A 24,154-nucleotide genomic window follows, 5' to 3' on the forward strand; every position below is an offset into this window, starting at 1 on the left:
ATTACAATCAAACTCGATTTAATTTAAATTAGTTGATAAGTTATTACTTTAATTGTGTTCTTGTGTAGTGATGTTTCATTTAATTTTTAATTAATTAACACAAGCTATTGTTGTTACATTTATAAATGACTAATTTTTTTAATTTTACGTATTAAATCAATAAATTCAAACAATATTTAAGACATTTACAATTGGATTTACCAAATTTTTTGGCGCTACTTGATTTGAAGTTAGTATTTGACTTCACCGCTAGGGGGGTTATGCTTCTCGCTGCCAGAAAAATCTCAATGAAGTATAACTAAGCGTCAAACATTCTTCGGTAGTTAGCGTAAATAATTGACTAGTTATTTACTAATGATTCTTTTGTCGTTATTTATTTTTGAAATAAATTTACGTAAAATTCTGGAAAATCCAATTGTAAACAACTCTTATTCTTCGCATTATGGTAATCATATTGAAGTAGGACTCCACTAATTTTCAAATAAAAAAAGAAATCGAAAAATTTACTCATCGATATTTTTTTTTCGTGTTTTACTAAACTGACCGAAGGATTTAGTACGGAGTACTAAACTGATAGAGTAACAAAATTTTTAGTCATTTATTTGGAAGAAAAAGATATTTTTTACCCATCAATATTATTTGTTACAGTTTAATAAATCATTTTTTTATTCTAAATAAATTATATTAATATAAACAAAGCCAAAATATTTTTTTTCCTTTTTTCCATAGATAGTAATGTTTCCAACATTTTTACATTGATTGGAGCAAAAAAATTTTTTTTATACGCCTTTATGGTTTTAATAACGCGACATTTGGTATTAAAGGTTACTAAATCTTATTAAATAGCACTAAATTCTTCTATCAGTGTAAGATTGATAAATGATAGAAAAAAATTCAATTTTTATAAAATTTAATTCCATAAAGATTTTTACTTTTGAAAATTTTTCAATAGGATCTCTCTAGATTTTATGAACAAATTTAAAGTGACACATAGAAAGAAAGAAAGTCTTGAGTCAAACGTGAATTTTCTTAAATCAAGAAAATCTTAAGGAAGATTGAAAATTTCTTGAATGAAGTTAAATTTTTTTAAGCCAAGAAAATTTCTTCTTGCTCCAAAATAACTTCGATCTTCTTTACAATTTTCTTGGTTTAAGAAATTTTTTTTTTCTGTGTACATTCATTTTTTACGCTTATTTTTTTTATATTATTTCTAGAAGTGTAAGTAAAGCATTAAAGTATTAAAATTACTCACTTATTTGTCGATTCACTGGAAATTTCAAGCTCGTCACGTTTCCGTTTAACAGTAAAGGTCGCTATTGTATTTTTTCCATTGATATCAGAGGTTAATATCCAATTAGGGCTGCTTGAAGATGCATCCAATATTCTGACGCCCGATTTAGCTCGTGCTCTGGATTTAAAAATTAATAATGTATCATTTTATTGGTTAGCAGCTATAATTTATTTACACTATAAAATAATAATTGTAGTAAGTTAACATTATAATTGTTAAAAATACAAGTACTATATTGAAAAATGTATCAAAATATTAATAGCACCTGATAAATGGATCGGAAGTTTGTATCACTTAAGAATATTGTTAATTATTAAAATATAATATAAGGAGTTTAGTACATCAATCCGGCTATCAATTACTATTAAAATTAATTTGGGACACGATGAGAGTATATATAGCCTGGAGAAGAATATAATATAAGAGCGTGAGTTTGTTAGGTCGATCAATAGAAGGTCTCTTGAATTATTTGAAACGTCGTCGTCTAGGTTCTTTTCCACGATCCATTTATTTTCAAACTTAATATCTCTTTTTTTGGAGATCCTTTTCGCCTTTTAGTTTTTACGTATTCAAACGAGTGTGAATAAATCATTTTAAATCTTTTTACGGCATCACAAAATAATGGATCACTTTTTTTCCTTTTTCTTTAAATTAACCATTGTCGAGGAAGAATTTTATTAAAGGGTAAGATGCTCCGGCATTTAATTTATTACGACTGGCAAACGGAATTTATGTTACTTTCTTTTTTTTTTTTTTTTTATTTTTCTGCGATATTAACTCTCGAGGGCGCTAATTCATCGGAAGAAATTTACTTTTGCTTGAATAATTAGCGGGAAATGATTTTTAGGTTTAATTTTAATCTTCTATTTGTAATATTTTTATACTTTAATTTAGAAAAATAATATGCTTATAGATCCTCAAAAATCTCGAAATTTTATGAAAGCTTGATTTTTTTAACTTAACTAAAAGCAATAATGTATCGAATTTTTTATTGATTTTTAATTATCATAGGAAAACATTTCATTAGAATTATAGGAACAATTTCTACATTTTTCTCTCCGTGTGTTAATGAAGAATAAGAAATGTTGTAATAATTATAATCTGTCTTTAACGGGCCTAAGGCTATTTTATAATTCTGTTTTTGACAACTTGATTGATGATGCACTGAATTATTAATATGTAAGTCTAATTTAAGTTATTTATATATTATTGCTGCACTGCAATGTACTGGTTTTAAGTACAGGTGCAAACATACCTTTTTAGAATTTTTTTCTTACTAAATATATATTTATAAAATGGATTGATAGATATCTACTTATTATGCCAAGGCATAATTTCCAAATGAAAAGTAAAGTGCATTTTAAGAATGTCTTTTAAAATTTGTAGTACTACAATATCACCACATTTAAAAAGTATGAAATAATTTTAAATGTAACAATTGGTTAAGCTTAATTTATAAAATGTGTAATTATAAGAATCTAGATTTAACTGCATGTTCTCGGGTTAGAAATCAATATTAACAAAAAGTCAAAAATTTTATTTTTAAAGAATTCAAGACTAAGTTTGAAAATATTTTCAATTCTATTCATCAAAGCACATACTGTTAGAAAAATAATTTATAAACAGTTGACAAATATGATAAGTATTAGAGGATTCTTCAATTTATGTATTTGAAGTAATCACGTTGCAAATGCTAAGAGGGCGTATTACAGTAGTTAAATAGAGTTTTATGCAAAAAGGACGAATAAATAAAATTTATATTTTCTGAAAAAATAATGAAAAAAAGCACGAAAAATAAAACTAAGATCAAAATAATACTGAAGGATATGAAAATTAACTGTAGAAAGAAGGTACAAAATAGATTAATGCAAATTGAGATAACACAAAAAATTCACACGCCCTTTTAGACTTTAGATTATAAAATTTTTAAATTCTTAAAGTCAGAAGGATGTAATATTTGAAACTAATGCCCTTTTGCCTTTGGAAATTTTTGTTTTTATTTTCAAGCTTAGAATATAGTGACAAAGTGATTGTCTTTCAAAAATTTACCTTTTGGATTTAGATCGCAAAATTTTTAAGTTTCTTAAGCCCAAAGGGAGAATAATTTAAAACTTACGCTCTTTTGGCTTTGGAAAATTTTTGTTTTCATTTTTAAACTTAAATTTTTTTTCCAACCACTTTGCAAGCATATTATTTCTGTTTTAGAACTTATGATTGAACTTATTATAAGGTTTTTATAGCCAAAAGGGCGTGTAATTTGAGAAATATGCCCTTTTGGCTTTATAAATTTTTTTTTGGTTTAGGCTTAAAATATGCTTGCAATGTAATTGTCAAAAAAAAAATTTTATACGCCCTTTGAACTTTACAAAGCTAAATTAAAAGCGTATGCATTGATTCATGCCCTTTTGGCATTTTTCACGCTATATGCACAGTATAATGACTGCCAAATACTAAATATTACAAAAAAAATTAGTAGTAAGTACATTTTGAATTGTATACTTTAATTTTTTTGCCTGATAGTAAATCTTGCTACTTTTTTTTTTCTAGGAGTCTTTTTTTCATCTATTTTTTGCCTTCTTCATTATTTTTATATAAAAAAGAACTTTTCTTTTACTTTGAGCAAAAATATCAAAGATAAATAATTACATGAGCATTCTTAAAAGTCAAAAGTATATTTAATTTTATTTATTCGTCTCACTGCACACCATTAATGAAATAATACATAAAAAAAATAATTAATTGAGATGAAAATGATTAATTACTTTCAATGTCGAAATATCGAAAATTTATAAGGTCGCATCTGTTTAAACTTCCAATATTTTTTTTTATTAGAATAAGTATAAAAAATAAAAAATGGAAAAAATTTATCAAAAAATAAATACTCGGTTTAGCAATGCATAAAAATTCCGCTAACCAATGAGAGACATTTTCTTAAACAAATCAACCCAACTCAATTGCCTTAATATTTGTAGAGTTGCAAAATTTTATTAGGGATGAACAGTATATAAGCTGCGAAAATATACTGGAAAATTATAAATCACTCAATCGCAAAGATGAAAAAGTTCATTATTTTATTCCTTCTTGTAGCAGTTGTTGTTGCAGCTGTAAGTATTCACTATTATATTGTATTCCTAAAGGACAAAGGGTGCATCACAATTTATGTTATACACCCTTTGTGCTTTTCAGAAAAGTAAAAAGGGCGTATAAAAAAATTTTTTTTCTTCAATTAACTTAAGAATATTAGAAATAAGAAAATTTACTTAAAAAATAAAAAATAAAATCTTTTCGGAGATACGCAAGAAAAAAAAATCACAACAATATATTATTATTATTTTATAGTTTTTCGACTTTTGACTATAAGAATTAAAAATTCAAAAAAAAAAAAAATTTGAGAAATTATTCTAAAGTATTAAGTTTAATTGGATTGAAAAAAATTAAGCTTTCATAAAATCCCGACGTTTTGGCTTCTCACAAGTCTATTTCTGTAAATTTTCAATTTTTATACCCGCAAAAGCTTCAAACATTCAATTTCTGTCTTGGAAAATTAGAAAAAAGAAACAAAAATTTTTAATACTCACCCTTTTTGCTTAAACGATTTTTTTTCTTAAAACAAAAAGGATGTGTCTCAAAAAAAAATTTATTTTTAATTTTTTTAGTAAATTTTGAAAATTCTAACATTCCTGAGCTAATTGGGGGGAAAAATGCTGAGCAAAAAAAGATGTATAATTTAAGATACGCCTTTCTTGCTTAAAAATCACGAAATAAATGGATCATTAATTAATTAATATTGTATTATTTGTAAGTGGATTTTCATTCAATTTTTTTTTTTTCAGGCTTGCTGCCTCCAGCGGTAGTTCTGCTAGTAGCTCTGCAGCTTCATCTTCAAGCTCAGGTGCCGACGGTTCAAATGCAGCTGCAAATAGTGACTCATTGTCAGCAAGCAAAGCTACTGGTGGAAGCCCCATAGACACTATCATGGGCATGGTTGGTGGAATGATGTAATTAAAATGAGGATCACCACATTTGTACTCATGAACATGTTTGATTAAGATTAACAAATATGAACTATCTCTATCAATTTTTGTGAATCTTTTGAAAAATAAAAGTGATTCGTTTCAATTTCAGCTTATTTTTGGATTGAACGAAATTTTTAGTATACAGATAGAATAAATTCTTGACTTTTAAGTAAATTTTCTTGATTCGAAAAAATATTTAGAAAGAATAAATTGATTTTGGTAAAATTAAGTTTTTTGAGCCAAAAAAAATTTCTTGTCTTAAGATTGATTTCAAAATCTAATCAACTCTTATCCTCAAAAAAATACATCGATAAACCGAAAGTCTAATTGAAATCAGTCGATTTGTTCAAGAGACATCGTTGTCGCAAAATTTTTGAAAAAAGTATTTTTTTCACATAATTCCAAAATTTATGTTTTTATTGTTTTTGATGTAATAAAATAAGTGCTAAAAAAAAACTGTGAAGAACGCCAATTTCGTCTGCAGTTAGTTCGTGAAATATTGAAATTTAAAAAATTTTAAAAAAATATTTTTTTCACATAACTTTAAAACCTTACGACGAACCATTTGGTAAGTAATAAATTATCTCCTTGCGGTTGCAAAACTGCGTCGAATTCTACAATCCCCAAATTGATAAATTTTGATTGAGAATAAAATTAAGTTCTGAACTTTAATATTTAGATGTAGCGGATTGCACTTTTCTATTTACAAATTTCCAGAAATTTTGAACTAATTCAGCTTGATAAATTTCAAGGGATCTTAAAAACTTTCTAAACTACTGTAACAATCGAGTCCAAAATTTAATCAGCTGTTTTACTGAGAAAATGGCACTTAATGATCTCAAAACTACATTACCGGAAACTTTTCAAGGCATTTAAACTAGAAAATACCAAAAATTCTATAAATTAACTTAGAAGTATAAAAATTTAATAAGAAAATGAAAAGTAAGTTTCCCTTCATAGAAAATTCTTAAAACCATAAAAAAAAAAAAAATATAATTTCATTTTTTGTTTCCACTTAAAAAATCGATTCAAATTTTATCTACAATCAAAGTTAATTACAAAGAAAGAGCGAAAAAGTAACCTCCAGATACTCGCTTAGGAAATTTATTGACAATTAACTTTATCTCCCCTTCAAAAATAGAAAAAAAAAATAAATAAATAAAATTACCTGAGAACAACAGCAACAATGGGAGGTCCTAAAGCATCTTTATCTTCAATCGAGGACCCGGTCGTGTCGGCAATTGAATTTTTTAGATAAAGAAACACCGGGACGTGCAATCTCGACCTGGGATAAAGCGGTCCGTGAGGCACCAGCAGCATCAACGAGTCATCACCCTTTATTTCCTTGTATTCCGCGCGATTGGGCGCCAGCGGAATTTTACCCAGAGGCGTAACAGGCTGGATCTGGACCCTGGGCCGGCAACCTCCACCAGAGGTCTCAGGGGTCGCTGAAACAGTTCTGGCGCCGTCTAAAGGCATGTCGTCACTTAGAACTACAGTTCTTGGTTCCAGCACGGAGTAAGCAACCTGGACTAGCCTGGGAGGAGTTTTGGTCAATTTCACGTGTCCTGAAGAGTCTGGAGCTGGCAGAGGGGGCCACCAATCGGCGGGAATTGTAATCTGGGCCAGGCAGACGCCATCCTCGCCATCGGGACTGCAAGCGGCTGTTAGTGGGTTCTTTCCGGGAAGAGATGCTTGCAACAGGACACAAACGCGCTGATGGCGGGCTAATAGCTGTCTTCTTCCTCCCGCTTCACTTCCTGCATGGAACAGGACCCTTAAAACTGGAGAATCTCGAGACACGCTGGCGCCAACTAAGTGGGCCGACATATCCAAGTGCCTGGCGCCCAAATCCTGGACATCCATCATCGCCAAGCTTGAAGAAGCTGTTACATTTCGCCTCATTTCTGGGCCCGGTAGAGTTTCCAAGGGATCGGGAACTATATAACGCGCTGGAACTGTTTGTTTTGTACTGAACGGCCCGTAGGTAGCGCGGACAGATGCTGGCTCGCTGGTTTGGAAGACGGTGAACTTATCGATCGATAAGATTGAACTAGATGGTGCTGAGGAGGAGGATGATGAAGATATCACGCTTGTTCCCTGCCCGAATGGCGACATTGTGTTGTCCGGGTTCCTTGAGGGGTAGTATTGCCTCGGTGTGTGCTTTAGGAAAAATCCACCGTCTTTGTTCTCGAAGTGGACTTCCACTGAGCCAGCTGCACCTGGAAAATAAATGTTTACTTTGTTATTTACTGCTTTTATAAGGGATTTGCTGTTCGATTAATAGAGAAGGTTATTGTTGGAAGGAGTTTAGTTTATTTTGAGAGCTAAAGCTTTTTGTGGAAAATTGTTTGCTTTCAAGTATCGAGTTTGGAGGTTGATAGGTTTTTGTTTGCTGGAAAAATTTGTTGTTTGTTAGGACAATAATTTTTTAGATTGTAAAAGAAGGCTTTGGCTAGTGATAGTAATTTTTTATTTTTTCAAATTTAATATTCAGTTTAAATTAATTAAATAAATTTACTCGTAAATCAAGAAAGTGAACTTTCAGAAACTTAGAAGTTTAAATTTTAACTAAAGTACATGAGATATGCATAATAACGAATTGTAATCAGAATTACGAATATAACATGGAAGATACAAAAAGATAAAAGACCATTTTGCAGTAAAATTTGATCTCTTAAAACAAAAGGTATCTATCAAATTTTTCGTATCAATGATAGTTTACTGACAATTTTTATTCTCATTTCTCATGAATCATTTTTTTCGTGCAGTCGCTTCATACAAATTGTTGATATTAGGATCAACGGTCAAGATTTTAAATCAAAATTACGAGAGTAATTTTGAAAATACAAATAAATAATAAAAGACCTTTTTTTGAAGAAAATTTAATTTTCAATTAAAATAAAGTCGATAACCAAAAAATCAACGATTCAATTCTGTATTCGTTAAAAATTTTTAAAGCTAAACAAATTTAATAGTTTATTCCTTTTGTATCATGGTTTTCCGTCGATCCGTTTCCGTTTTATTGAAATATTACCTGAATGGGCATTCGTAGTTATGATCTATGACTAATGACTCAAAAAGCTCATTAACTAGCATCTGAAAACGCTGTTAATTGCTTTTGATGTCGTAATTACTTAAATTTTTTCTTAAACACAAATAAGACCTATTGAAATCAATTTCTCAATGGCGAGTTATTGTCTCATTTATAGTGATTCAATGTAAAATAAAACGAATACAACAACTAGTTGATTAATTCATTTAATTAAAAATTCCCTTAAAAAAAAAAGCAATAGATTTCATTGATTAAGAATATTAAAAATTACAAACGTAGTCATTATAGTTATTTTACTATCAAATACAAACTTTGAACCAGGTCAAGAAAAATTCTATGAATGAAAAATAATTAAAGTATTTCGAAATTTCAGACAAAATTATCACTTTGACAACAAACACAACTAATATTATTTATCAAATACTAAAATTGAAGCCTTGACTTGTTGAATATCTGAAATAAAGAAATTTTTCCATTTTTCAATTATTTAAAAAATTTGGTGCCTCATTTTCGAAGCACCAAAGACCTTCAGGAAAAATAAATACTTTCAGATCAACGACAATACGACGATCTTAAATTGTCAAAAGGACTGATGTAATGGCATCACATATAATACCATTTATTCTCACAGAATTGTCAAGCAGACGAAGAACTTTCGTTCAAATGACAAATATAACTTTATCCCAACTCTCCATCATTGAGCAATATTTTCCCACATGCGACACCTGATGGAGACTACCGTTTCATTTTTTCTTTCTTTAGATTACTTTTATCGATCCCTAAACGTCGTCAGATGTCTGTTAATTCCAGTTATAATTTTATAATTAATATCAAAAATTTTAATAATTATACAACCAGTAATTTATAAATAATATTAGAGTTGTTATTTAATAAAAGCGTGTTAAGGTAGTACCCTCGCCAGAGTCATTTTTTTAGGATTTCTTAAAAATTTTGGCAGATTAATGTTCATATAATTCTGCGTCGATTGGCGCAATTTGAAAATTTTTTATCATCTAGTTTCAGAAATATTTAATTTCAAAGTTTGAGTTTTGAACGCTCTTATATATTACGGTATACGGGATATCCAAAAGTTTACCTACAAACATTTTTATATCTTAGAAACTTTTCTTAGGATCTTTTTAAAAAACTAGAGTAACGTTAACAAACAACTAAACAATTTTTTAACAATAATTTCATTGATAATTACCACACAGTTTCAGAGATATTTATTAATAAGTAATGAAAAATTTACCAGACTTTAGCTGAGGAAGGGATACGTTAATAAAGCTACGGCAACAACGCAAGTTTTGTGAGCCGCGAAAAAAGTATGAAAAATTTGAAAAGTTTAATGTACGTTAGGTGTAATATTATAGTTATTGATTTCATTTATTTAAAAAAAAAATAACAATGATTATTTTATGAAAATAAGTGTTTTTCTATATTTATTAAAAATTCAAAAAAGTTAACAATTTTAATACAATAATTCATAAGTTATAAAAATAATAGTCAGATGAAATAATAAAAAATAGTAAAATTTAAAATCAGTTAACACATCAAGAAAAAAAATTTAATTACTAATTTTTCTGAAAAAACAAAACAATACTGTCAATTATTTTTTTTTCAGACATTGTAATTATATTTTCGAATAAATGTATGTAAATAAATAAATAAACGCATGTATCAAAACAGAGGTTAGTCTACAGCTGGTCCAAAACATTACAGTGTAATCCCATAATAAAATTGAGATGAAATGTATGTGGCATCAAACTATTCGTAACGTGATTGGTCGAATATATCATGAGCATGAAAATATATGCAAACGCTATAGTAAGGCGCGTGCTTGCGCGCGCAAATACAAATTCTAGTCTTTAAGGTAGTACTACCGTTACCACAAGAGTCAAATCCCAAAGCCTAACCTTATTTGATTAACGTAGTAGATTTCCCTATACTAAATCACGTTGAAGAAAGAGAGACAGAGATAAATTTTGAATGTTTTTTATTAATAAATATTCTCATATGCTCGGAAACCATACTGATTGTTATAAAATATGTTCTAGATGTTATTTTCTCTCGTTGTCTTAATTTTTATTAGAATCTTAACGTCCAGTTTTGTGAAATAAAATAAAGTCTGTGATTTTCCATAAGGATCAATGGTAAAAGCAAAAATATGTAAATATTAATATCTTTTTTTCAAGACTCGCCAGGCTTCCAAAAATTTTACTGCTTAGTTATGATATTATAAAGTACCAATTTGCCAAATTTCATTAAATTCTGAACGTCAATTATAAAACCGGTAGTACTACCTTAATATAAAATTAAGATGAAATGTATGTGGCATCAATTTATTCGTGATGTGATTGGTCAAATATATCATAAGCATGAAAATATATGCAAACGCTATAGTAAGGCGCGCGCAAATTTGAATTCTAGTCACTATAAAATAGCTTAACGCTCATGCAGTGTTGCCAGACTCTTCAAACGATCAGTTTCTCGTTCGTGATTGGCTAAAACAAGTACATAAACAGCAAAAAGTTTTAGACTTGTCAATAATGACTCTCAAGTATATGTACCGAACACTCTAACATAAACTTTTGACTACGGAAGTCGCGAGGGTTCTACCTTAAATATAAAAATTTTAAAAATTGCTTGCCGAATTATGAAAACAAATAAAATAGTTGGATTTCATCATCAACTTTGCAGCTGTTGAATTCTATTGTAAAATTCTAACGATAATCAATAATTTAATTTTCAGGCTCTTATCTAAAATTTGAAGGTATTTGATTGAAAAATGCAGAAAAAACGAAAGATTCTTTATTATAACAGTTAAAAAAGTACATTGTTGAAGAAACTTAAAAAGTAGGTATCGATAAAACGTGTTCATCATCGAGTTATTGCTGAAACAAGTAGCCTTTTTTAAAGCTTTCCAGTCAATCAATCGAAGCTCTATTAGAAGAAGTGAGCGTCGGCTCTAAAATCTGGATTTTATCATAGACTAACGTGAATTTTCATCCAGCGTGTTACGTCAATATCGGTGTACTGGCAATCCTCGTGTAGAAAAGAGGTTTATATTTATATATAGCTTAACAGACTAGGTAGTACTTTTCTCCTCATCGGTAATCTTGATTCCAGTTGAATGATGATCAGTAAAGAGGCACGTCGAACCACTGGTATATTTTATCTTGGCTCATATCCAGATCGTACTCCGTGCACCGTTTTGGATACCTGATAATATTTTGTTATATAGATATAAATATTTTTCAAAGCTATCGAGTGCACCCTCGTTTTGGTTGTAAATTTTTTTATGCTATCTTATGATATGATATGTTATATTTTATTGAATTAGAGGAATAATATTTATTGAGTGGCTTACGTCGTGTATTTTTTGCAAGATGTTATCGGAAACTCCTTCCGGAAACATTGAGTATTAAGGACACTGAAGTAAACAGTTCCTACTTTTCTGGATATATTTTCCTCTGTTCCATGAAGACAGTCGTAAAATTTTTCATCACAAGAACAGTGTACCCTACATAAATAACAAAGACGTAATAAAACGACCTAGATATATTATTTAAGGATATTGTTATTATTTTAGAGCTTTTAGACGGACAATTTAAAACCCTCGAGAAGAATACTTGGACTAGCTTAAGGCTATTGCTTTTTGCTTATTGGAACGAGGGTTTATTTTTATTTTTATTGATTCGGTTTTAATATTGTCGAGGTGGATGAATTATGTTATGATTTTTACGGGAGATGGGGTGATAATCATTATTTTTACAATGATTATTGTAACTTATAGAATAAAAAATTTTTTTTTAATCAGGAATTTATTATTTTTGAGGAAAAATATGAGAAAAGTTACCCGTGGAAGAATTTTTTTCATACATGAGAATAAAAAAGAAACTTTTGAATTATTTATTTTTTATAGAAATTTTTACGTCAATTAAGGTGTTTAATTAATTAACAATTGGTTTAGTACTTGATTAAACTAAAAAAAAAAAATCTCAAATATGCTTCCGAAGAGGCTCAAAAGAGTTATTTATATTTCATAACTTAATACTTCAAACTTAAGTCTCCGAGAGCAAGAAAATTCAGCAATCATACGCCATCTGTCGGAGATTTTTAACACTACTTTTAGTCGAAAAATTACATGTATTAAGTAACTATAAAAATTATAGAATTGTAGTAAGATTATGATTATATTGTAAAATTATCTCTCCTGAATAAATTATCAAAAAAGTTAGAACTCATTTGACGCAAGATTATCAAACTTCTCTTTTATTCATTTAATGAAGTTATTATTAATTGAAGAACTAAAAGCGATTATATTCCTCATTAAACATCAAATTTATGCAATTTAAAAAAATTAAAAAATTTAATTTTATAACGAAAAACATTTGAAATGGGTAATTTTTACACACATACACAGAGAGAAAAAATTCCTTTTGAAAAAATGAGCACTGTTGTGAGAAGAAATTAATTGGTTGAAAATTTTTAACAATTTTATTTCTTAGCCAAAGAAATAAAAATTTTTTTCACAGAAATTTTCTTGTTGAATAAAAGTTATTTTATTTGGACAAAGAAAATTTTAGCTAGGCAACTTATGAATTTTCATCAAAAATTGTTTCACAAACCTAAAAAAATTTTTTTCAAAAAGTAAGTTACTGTGAGAAAAATTTCATTTCTTCAGCTATGAAATAAAATTGTTCAAAACTTTCAATAAATTAATTTCTTGTCACAATATTGCTCATAAAAAAAAAAAAAAAAAAAAAAAAAAAAAAAAAAAAAACTTTTTCTCTCAGTGGATTTAGTTCACATTTTTATAAGAAATAAAGCTTTGAAAAATTTTCTCATCTACAGCCTGATATGATTAGATTTGAAAATGATCAATTTTGATCACCTCTTTCAATAAAAATAAACTCTATAGATCCAACAGATAAAAAATTTCTGTTCACTGTAAAAATTAAAAAAAAAAAACGTAAATTTATATCTAAAAAAAGAAAACCTCGTATAGTAAGAAGGATTAGTAAGCCCGTGTCTGGTTTGCATGGCCTCGATAGTCTCGTCGCAGTGGTCGTGCATTCGACAGCAAGCATCCGTTTCTCTGAAGTAACCCAGGTCGTTGTAGTCTTCCGCAATAGTTCCGCTTCCGCACCACTTTGTTCCTAAGATGAACATTATATATAACGCCACCGAGCAGGGTGAGAGATTTAACCAGCTCAACCCTCTTTCTATCTCTGTATTCTAGACTACGACTCGAGAACCGAGAACCGTAGAATTATTCTCACCACCCGAGTAATGAGGGCAATTCCTTTTCCGAGATATAACTGGGTACGGTAGACCGAAATAAGAGCCACGGAGATAAAACTGACGCGAGGATCCCTCCGCTAAAACGGAATTTCAATGTTCATTAAACGCCTTTTGATTCTTTTTGAAGCCCCACAGTCTAGTCCTTTTTTTTTTTTTTTTTTTTTTTATTCGTTACTATTACAATGAGTTTCATTGTTTTTAGTCTTATTCGTGTTTACATTTTAGCTCGAAATTTAATGGAAGGTCTTATTATATGTATGTTGGGGCTTTAACTTAAGTCTGATTTTATGGAACACAAACAAGGAGATTGACTGGAAACTACCGTCTTACGGAGATTTATTATCTAACACAAAGAGCTTCATCATAAACAAAGCTTAAAAGATCAATTTTTTAATTTTAGTGTGTATTTAGTCATTTGGATACAACCAATTCATATTATGAATAGTAAGTTATGAGCCCAGTTTGTAATTTTTCATGTAAGTCTTTTTTAATTTACCGTTAAATTTATTATTTATTAGTAACGACAATACTTTGTAAAATTTATTTCAGTAAAATTTACCGGAGTTTCCAGAAAAATTAAAAAAAAATTAATACAGTTTACCTCAAACTAGAAATAAAAAAGTTTGAAAAATCCAAAAGTGCACGCCTCATAATCTCATTTTTCACAATAAAATTGATTAAAATAAAATATAAAATGTAGAAAAACACCTCAATAGTCAATGTAACTTTACCGTGACTTGTAAGTAAGTACCATTTATAGATATCAGATGGAGTGATATTCACGAGGTTACAACTTAAGATTTTACATTTGAATTTTATTTTATTTATTTTCATTCAATAAACAAATAAAAAAAATGATTTTAAAGAAGTTTAGCAATTTTTTTTATTTTTTATCTTTATTACTGCTAACAATCAAATAATTAATCAAATTAAAATAAAATAATAAAAAAAAAAAAAAAAAAAAAAAACAAAACTCTGCTATGGTTTAGTAGCACTATAACTCTAAGGTGAGGAAAAAAAACTATGATAAAAATGTATAGATAAATATACAAAAAAATCAACAGTCATATATTCGTTTTTTAAAAATAATAATTTAACGACAGTGAATTGAACGCTCATATTAACTAAGAAATTCTGTCGTGTGTTACTTTAGATAATTAAAAATTAATTATTCCGGTACGATCATTTTTTCGACCAATTTTGATGCCACATACACCCATCCATACACGGACGTCCAGAAAAGATTATATTTAATGTTATTATTTACTATGTTACACAAAAAAATGGTTATTGAAATATATTTTATGTGCCTGACAAATTATTTGACTTGATATTAGTGCACTCAAATTAACCTGTGTTAATTAACCTGTATTAAGTGCAATATAAATAACAAAAAATCAATTTCAATTTCGAGAAAACTGCTTTTTTGAAATGTCGAGAGTAGAGCACAACATTAACGCTTCGCTTATGAGGCGTGCAATTATCATTGAACAATTGAAAAATTATTTTTGAAAAAATATATTTTAAATTGATAAGATTGAATAATTAATTCATTTTTTTTCGATTGAATTCATTTATCAAGGTTATTTTACTCGAAAATTTATAGTTAGAATAATAACTTATAGTTAAACAAAATTACGAACGTCATTTAAGTTATTTTAGCAAAAACTTTACCTGGAAAGATAAAATTAAACCGTTCTTCAGAAGTTTCCCGAAGCCCGTTGTCATCAAGATCGACCTTAATGACCCAGGAGTTAACAAAAAAAATTTCGCCCCAAAAAAAGAGGGCAATTAAAAAGAGAGCAAGCATTTTAATGCTTAAAGTGACTTGTAACTTGTAAGCTTTCAGAGTTATTGACTGTAAAGGTCTTTCAGGCGCTGCCTTTTGTTGGATTGATAAATGGGTATTTGCATTTTTAAAATCCAGAAAGGAAGCCGACGTGACGGGGGACTGGGACTATCGCTAGTATAGGGTGATATAAATGATTTTACTATCTCTACGGTAGCAAGGTAACTATACCACGAACATGATCTGGGTGCTTTAATAATGATTATTATTATTATTAATTTTTTTTTAAATAAACAACAACACAAATGGCCACTACAGATTTAGATATTATCAAGAGTATTTAGAAGTGTAAAATAAGGAGAAGCCGGAATACAAGTGTCAGTTATTTTGGTCTATCTCAACTCATCCCGTACATAGGTACATACATAACATTACAAATTGCGTATACAGTAGTTGTAGTTGATGCCGAGATGAAAGCTTCGGATTTCTGGGCTACATATTCCGCATTACGTCTTATTTTGAATGATAATGATATACATGAACGCTGTTCTATGTTGTATGCTGTTTTAGTTCAACTGGATAGGAGCTGTACTCTGAACTAGAGTACTCAGCTATTCACAAGGTTGCGTAATCTTGTGAAACGACGGAACATTGCCCACCGGTGGTCTAAGCGGTCGATGAACTTATCTATCTACGTATGCATATTCCTGCTTATTAGATTCTCATAAACTGCTTTAATTATTATGCTAAATTTATTATTATTATTATTATTATTATTATTATTATTATTATTGTTATTGTTTTTTTTATTATTACTATCAGAGCTCATAAATATGAGAAGTTATATAGATAAATTTAATGATATGCTGATATTTCCGTGTTATATACTAAGGTGGAGAGCTTTGTTACTTAATTGGAATTTTGATAAGGTTAGCAAAGTTAATTCGGGTTTTTAGTGTAACAGATGGGAGAAATTTTAGGCTGCAGCTTCTTTATTGTATCTTTGTTTTGTTCTTTATTTTGTAATTTACTCTTAATAAATATTTTTTAACCGTTATTATATATTTGCAAACTATTAATAAATATTTATTAATAATAAATTCTTAAGAAAAAAAAAGAATTTATGATTTCTAAAGAATTTTTACAAAAAATATGATTTTATTCCAATAAACTTGAGAAATTATCAAATTTCCGGTATCGGTGCAGTGAATGGAGCCATAGAGTCATTCTTTGTCAATTAATTTGAACTTTTAGGATAAATTGGCACTCTACCAGTCATTTAATGATAAATTCAATTTTCTGCAAGATTTTTACTTTAAATTGCACGCCTCAAAAGGCAAAAGTCTGAGCTTATTCGTTTCACGCAACTTTCTTCGGGTCTCTTTCTAAAATTGAGTGTTGTCAAATTAAATAACGCCCTAAAATAAATCCCTAAAAAATTCTTCAAGTTCCTAAGAACTCATAAAAAGTTCAGATGTCATAAAATAAGATCCAAACTGATGAATGATCTATAAATATTCAACCGACAAACTATAAATTTAAAAACAGTTATTAAAAAGCCAGACGATAAAAAAAAAAGAATTATTAAGTATTAAATACCCAGCTTAATTAAAGCAAAAATCGAGTAAAGAGCCAGGAGTGAGTAATTACTCATGTTGGATGAAGGAATAATTAACGATAAATGAAGAATTAAAACGAAAATGAATAATTTGGGTTTGCATCAGCATAATTTATCCACGTAGTCGGTTGGACAATAAAGGTATGAGACAAAAGGTGTCCGCGTGATTGTGCAATCAGAGTAGATGTTAGAACAACTACAACCACAAGAGCTCCAGCTCTAGCAGGTAGTTCACCAACAGACTGGGTAGATGTGTTGAACAACAATAAAGGATGCTACAAATGCCAGCGGAGATGAATTGTCCTGTCCGTTGTAAGTTGAGCTTGGGTCTTGTTAAATGCGCCTGTACCTCTATTCCCATCTGTGTGTTCTGTATTCCCTACCAGCCTAGATGTTGAAGATGTAGCTTCTATTCAGTTCCACCCATAGAAGATCAACCTACTACATGTAAACCTTAAAAGGGATCCAGCGAACCGAGCATCAGTATCAAGAACCAACGTGTCGTACAGGTGCTAGCTATTAGCTATTGTGTCTCTCCTGATCTGATGGGCAATTGGTGTTAAAGTGAGGGGTGATCCTCGAGTTAAACAGAGATGCCATTACTTGACATCCAACAATGCCATCCGCAGTCGCATTTGCATCTTGTACCCCTGAACCGCCCAACGACTAAACCACCGACAAGATACTGCGATGAATAAGGTAATCAGGTGACAGCTACAGCGATGCTGATGCTGATGGAGGGTGAAGGTGGAAGGTGTCTGGTGCATGTAATTGTCATTAACGACCCGAAACTTGTTTACCAGTCATACATTTCTGGATGAGCATCCACAATGTATGCTGATAACTTTGGGTAGTTAAGATTTAATTCAAACTTGGATTAAACTTTAAACTTCAGGCCAAACTGAGACACTGTTACCGGTGATGCTAAAGGTGCTAGTAGAGGTAAATCTAGCATTGCTATTCCTTTCCTCATTTTAGGTACAAGCTGTATGTTTTGGGTTTTTAAGGATTTTCATGCATGATATTTGATAAGTTAATTCCACAACAATTTTTAAAAGCAGTTGTGGAAACTTTTAATTTTAATCGGAACTAAAACATAAAAAATGCAAAACATTTATTAGTCCTTTTTAATTTTCTTGTATCTCAAATAATCTGCTCACAATTTTAATTCTTTATTTATAATTTTTCGTTTAACCGCTTCAATAAAGATTAATTACATCAAGATCTGTGGTAGAAAATTTAAACCAAAATTACGGCTGAAATATTGAAGATATAAAAAAATGATAAGATATCTTTTTTGTAGAAAATTTGATTCTCTATACGGAAAAAAATCTCTGGGAAAATTTACGATACAACTATTGTAAAGCTGGACTATTCTTGCATTACTATTAATTGTCAAATATTTAAAAGAAAATTTACTATTTATTCATGAAATTTTACAACTTACGATTAGAAAAAATGCGATATTACTATTGTAAAAAGTAAGAGATAAAAATTTCCAGTGCTGCCTCTGTATCTTTCCAATAGAAGTATAACAAATTTTACAATATTTGAATTGGAATGTTTTTCAATTAGTGTGAATGATGGACGTGCACAGCACTAGACTCCGAGTTTAGGTAAATGTTAAAGAATTCTAATAGTAGTCTACCTCGCATAGCGTAAAGGGAGAGTTTCCGGCTGCTAACATAGAATTCTGGGTTCGATTCCCGGATAGAATGAAAATTCCGATACGTTTTTTTCGGATACTGTAAAGGTAGCAATTCTATAGTATTCGATCTTTTGTCTCTCGCTAGTATTATTTATTAGATAAAATTTACAAAAGTCGATCGCAAAAATTACTAAACAAGAAGTATAGTCCACCGCTACTATTTTATTTAATAAGAATTATGTATATGATTTATTCTTATTTTATTTAATAAGAATTATTTAATATGAATTATGATAGTAAAATAGTAAAAATTCCTTCAATTTTTTTTTCCGTGTACAAAAAAAGTTTTGTACACATCTTCAATTTTCTTGTATCTCTAATAATAGATAGGAAAAAAATGGTGAAAAAATTTTCTACAAAAATTCTTCTTGTGAATTTTCTCATAATTCTAATAGTTAACTTACAATTTTGATTTTAATTTTTCCGTTAATTTGCTCTATTCAGATTATTTAGAATCTATGGAAAAAGATTTAAATCGTCATTATGATTAAAATATCAATGATACAAAAAAAAAATGACAAGAATAGTTTTTTATATGAAATTTAATCTTCTATGAAAATTCTTTTTGTCAATTTTCTCATATCTATAATAGTTTACTCACAATCTTGATTTTAATTTTTCTCAAATAATTTTTTCGTATTATCGTCTTCATACCGATTATTCGTATTGAATTTTTTTCTCTACAAAACAATGTTTTTAAAACTAAAAAAATTTTAAATCATCCAAAGTTTTTCTCTTCAAAAATAATTTTTTCTTTGACAATAATATTTTTCTTGAAAAGAATTTTTTTTCTTTCATGTATCTTTGAGATAATAAAATACAATCTCGCATTTTGTTATTACACTTATCCATCTTCTTTTAACGTCGAGAAAATTTGAATGTACGCCGATTTATTTATAGACTGGTATGCAACCCCATTTAATGTCAGTCTAACGTAAGTCACATTATACCAAGCTGCGTCTTGCGTCATACACACTTGCTGTAAATACGTAATGTGCAATGCATATATTATGATATGGTAACATCATTACATATTACTCATTTTATTGCAAATCAGAGTAAGTAATTCCCAGGAAAAAAAAAATGTATGAGTTACATGCATACATTTGAACAAGTTTTCGTATTCGTTTTAGTTTTAGCTCCAGTTTAATCTTCAATCTCTTACATCCCGTCGGACTGTTTTTCTTATGCGCTACTGCACGACATTCGATTTATTGGTCCTGGAGGAGCGTTGAAAAATGTGTAAAAAGAAGAAAAAGGTACGATATTTTTTCCAATGAGGTCGAGAGTTGGATGAAAAATCCGCTCGAAAGCAATAATCCCTTTCTACTGGAATTAAATGTTAAATTATTTACTTCAACATTTACTTATAGAAAAAAGATATCGAGAAAACTCAGGGTATGTAAATGTCACTTTTCAATTTAAAAAGGAAATGAGAAATTTAACTCAAGCGCGAGATTAATTTTATATATTTTAATAATTAATCCAATTATTTTTGCGAGTACATGATAAATATTTACAGAAAATGTTAACTTTTATTTGGTAAATTAATGCATGATTTCATTGTTGGTTTTTGTTATTTGTTCAGAGATTAATTTGAGTGTTTCCAACGGCAAATTTAGAGGTTTAGATCATGAATTTCGAGGTTTCCATTTAAAAATTTTTAGAGTATAATACTCCACATCTGTAGTAGAAAAAAAATTTTCTTACAGAAGTATAAAATATTACTGATTCAGTACAAAATTTGTAACATGAAAAAAAAATTATGGAATTTTTTCCTATTTATTATGAAAAAAGTTCTCATAATAGTACTGGAATAGTTACCATACCATTATGGCGATTAATGATCATTATGTCCTCTGTTGGGGTTTTTTAATACTAAATTTGGTCGAACAACTATATGTAGGCACATATGACCATATCAGACCATAAATGAAAATATTAAGTCAAATCACGACAAATCAAGTCAGATGTGTCTACATCTGGTCTAATATGCGGCTAACTTTAATATCAGGTCATATCATAAATATATGGCTAGATATGGACATATCTGATTACATTAATAATTATGTATGACCTTATCAGCTCATATTTAGTTATATCAGATCATATATAGCAATATCAAACCATATATGGCCATGCCAGATTATATATGGCTACATGTGCACATATCAGGCTATATCAAAAATTGTATATAATTTTATCAGTTCACATTTGGCTACATATAAGATTATATATGGCCACATATAGTTTCACATATATGACCCGATATGGCAAATTTCCATATCGAGATATTGAAAGTTATATGTATACATTGCAGGAAATGTTAGCCTATATATAGATACATAAAATTTTCTAATAAAACCATATATGTCCACATAAAAACTTTTTTCACGCAACAAATTAATTTTTCCGTGCATAAAAATTTCAATTTGGTCTAAACCTTACAAAATCGAATCAAGCCCACAATCAAGCCCTGTAATCCCCGACTCTGTGTCGCGTATTAATACCAAAAATACTAAAACCGCCATACGTTCCGATAAAATCGTAAAAAAGCATCGAGACCGCGAAGTATCCCAATAAATTGCTGTTATTGGACATAAAGTAGACCTTAAAATTCAGGAAACAAATGATATGACGGTAATAATTACTAAAACATTTGACTTGTGTACACAATACCGACGGAAGTAAGTCACCGACCCGGTTTTCATCTATGCACATAACCTATAATAACCTACCTCGTGGCATATATCTATGTAGTACATAGACATGGAAAATGTAGATAGATGTACATATATGTCGCATAGAATGGAAACGATAGTCTATGCGACGCCACAAGCTAAAGCAGCTTGAAACATAGTCGGGATGCACACTCAACTCGATGGCATCTACTGGTAGTGTCGCACATACATGACAATACATATAACCATTTGGGTGGTGGGTGGGTTGGTGATAATCGATCCACCTTCCAGTTCCACCCAGTTCCAGTACTACCCGCCAGCACTCTACATACAAATACTCTGGCCTGTTACTCTGCGCTGGTAACATTAAAGTAACGTGTGTCGGTGCACTAAAACGAGGAACGAGCACGAGGACAGAGGACGAGGTCGCGAGTTTCGTCGCCTCGTTCAATTTATCGACGCGATAGTCGAGACTAGCCAAGGCGACCAAAGCTCTGAGCTGTTATATGCTACTGGACCATTGGCATCTCCATCTACATCTCTATCTTCGTCCGTTTCTCCATTTCATTTCATTCCCTTTGCAAGCTCCTTCTCCAGCAACTCGTTGATTTCTATTCTATGAGATAGTCTCGCACTAAACCTCCGCTCGATGCTTTACAGCTTTACTCACACCGATATATAATCACAGTTCATGGAAACACAAAACATAGACGTTGAGATCTAGTCTGGCCATAGATACGAGCTGTAAAAACATAGCAATGCTTTTAAGATTCCCGGGATGCATCTGCGGACATTTTATTTTTGCCAGATCGCTGTACTCGAGGAATTAGGGAGTTTCCTCGAGGAGAATCTCCAAGGAGGCGTCCTGGGTATTGTATGGGCTGCTACAGGCTGTGGTAATTCGAATAATAGGAGTTCAAAAAGTTAGAAATAGAAGGTTCAAGGGCTTTAGAGTTCTGAAAATGGTAATTTATGGATTGGAGATTCGAAGCTTGAAAAAGGTGAAAAAATTTATTTATTCCAGAGAAATATTAGTGATTATAATTTAAATTGTTGGTCAACTATTGGAGATATGAGAAAATTGACAGAAATCTTGTTTGTAGAAAATTAAATTTTGTATAAAAAAGGACTCTTTTCATTTTTTTCATTTTTACGATTATTTAAAATTTTTTTGACTCGAAGCTCGTTATTTACAAAATAAAATAACTCATTATGAATAATCTGTATGAAAGCGATAATACAAAAAAGTTGTTTAAAGAAAATTGAAATCAAGATTGTGAGTAAGCTATTAGAGATATGAAAAAATTGAAATAATCATTTTTGTAGAAAATTAAATTTTCTATAAAAAAAATTTCTTATCATTTTGTATCTTCAACATTTCACCTGTATTTTTGATTAACACTAGGTACTATACATCTTAATGGAAATAATCCGTATGAAGCAACTGAATTAAAATAAAAATTGCAAGTAAATCATTAGAAATATGAGAACAATTTTTATTGAAAATTAAATTCCTTATAAAAAATAGTATTTTCTTAATTTTGTTTATCTTTTATATTCAATTAAGAATTTAAATTCCAAATTGTTGCAACTTTTTTCGTTTACATTGAGTGCAAAAAGGTCATTGTGTTTGAAATAGTACGTTAAATTGGTAAAATTAATAAAACTTTGAGATATATTAATTTTTCACTGCCTTTGAGTTTTATGCCTTCTATAAATGACGTCAACACTGAACTTTATCGGAAAAAAATTCTTAAATAAAGAAAGAATTGCTGTTAATTTATTAAAAAATTTTCTCGGTAATTGCTAAAAAAATTTTCCAAGTATCGAAAAAAAGTGTCATAAAAAAATTTCAACGATTTTAAAATAACAATTTAAATAGATCATTAAAACTGTTTTTAAATTTAATATAATTTAAGCGCTAGGATAGGCTTGACACCTTATTATCTGTGACACGCTAAAAAATTCATATTACCGTGGAAGTAAATTTAATAATCACGATAACAGTAATGGCCGACATTGAAACAAAAAGTTCATTAAATCCAACAGCAAGTACAAAGTACACCAAGTAACATATTTTCGATGAACTAATTCTTCGTTAAGCCGATTACGTTCTTTACGCTTCGAATTTTCGCGTGACGAGTAATGAACCATAAAATATTCAAAATATTCAAAATTCTCAATATCAATTATTTACTAAATTTGCCAAAGTAGAATTATTTTTCAATATTAAAGACTTAATATTTTATTAATAATATTATAAGTTATCAAAAAAACTTTATTTCTTTACTTTTTAATAAACAAAAAGTAAATCAATAATTTACTGACTGTATTTTTTATTTAACAGTAAGATTCTAAATTAATAGTTATTCAAGTTCTTTTAATATCATTAAGAAAAAATATGTAAAAAAATAATTGATAAATTTGTAACTCAAATTTCAGTTTCTTATGAGCAAAATTAATGTATTGAAATTTAAATTTAATAATTTTTGCAATTAAATATCATCAATAATAAACCACAGTTATGTAAAAAGTTAAGAATAAATATTTTGCTAAGTTAGTTAGGAAAAAATTTTGTGTTGCGTAGTAATTAAAGCAATTTGATAATTTCATAAAATGTTCAGACAAAATTGCCACTTTAAAAATAAAATAACTAAAAGAGATTTATTAAATAATAAAATTGAAGCCT

At 29.3% G+C, this 24,154-nt stretch overlaps 2 protein-coding genes across 2 annotated transcripts in view; both read right to left on the bottom strand.

Moving 5' to 3' along the window:
• Positions 1-24,154, bottom strand: part of Dtn (transmembrane protein 132C dtn) — a 94,706-nt gene that overhangs the window by 29,369 nt on the left and 41,183 nt on the right. The window contains exons 2-3 of the mRNA XM_074252594.1: positions 6,476-7,529; positions 1,253-1,408 (exon numbers count right to left, since the gene is read on the bottom strand). Of these exons, the coding sequence (XP_074108695.1) occupies positions 1,253-1,408; positions 6,476-7,529 (1,210 nt within the window). The remainder of the gene's footprint in view (positions 1-1,252; positions 1,409-6,475; positions 7,530-24,154) is intronic.
• LOC141533674 (phospholipase A2-like) lies at positions 9,934-13,791 on the bottom strand. The gene is made up of 3 exons (XM_074252674.1): positions 13,365-13,791; positions 11,733-11,885; positions 9,934-11,584 (listed from the first exon to the last, which is right to left on the bottom strand). The coding sequence occupies exons 1-3, from the start codon at positions 13,535-13,537 to the stop codon at positions 11,503-11,505; spliced, it is 408 nt and encodes a 135-aa protein (XP_074108775.1). The 5' UTR covers positions 13,538-13,791; the 3' UTR covers positions 9,934-11,502.

Source organism: Cotesia typhae, unplaced genomic scaffold, assembly GCF_013202065.1.
Source record: "Cotesia typhae breed Kobodo isofemale line unplaced genomic scaffold, CoteBio_Ctyphae scaffold_121, whole genome shotgun sequence".
Lineage (NCBI taxonomy): Eukaryota > Metazoa > Arthropoda > Insecta > Hymenoptera > Braconidae > Cotesia > Cotesia typhae.

Bases quoted from the DNA above. Each gene is read 5' to 3' on its own strand.
- LOC141533674 (XM_074252674.1), bottom strand. From the start codon at position 13,537: ATGTTCATCTTAGGAACAAAGTGGTGCGGAAGCGGAACTATTGCGGAA. The intron at 11,886-13,364 runs GTTTTCTTTTTT...TTATTTATGTAG, and splicing joins AATCCTTCTTACTATACGAG to GGTACACTGTTCTTGTGATG. The intron at 11,585-11,732 runs GTAAGCCACTCA...AAATATTATCAG, and splicing joins TCTTGCAAAAAATACACGAC to GTATCCAAAACGGTGCACGG.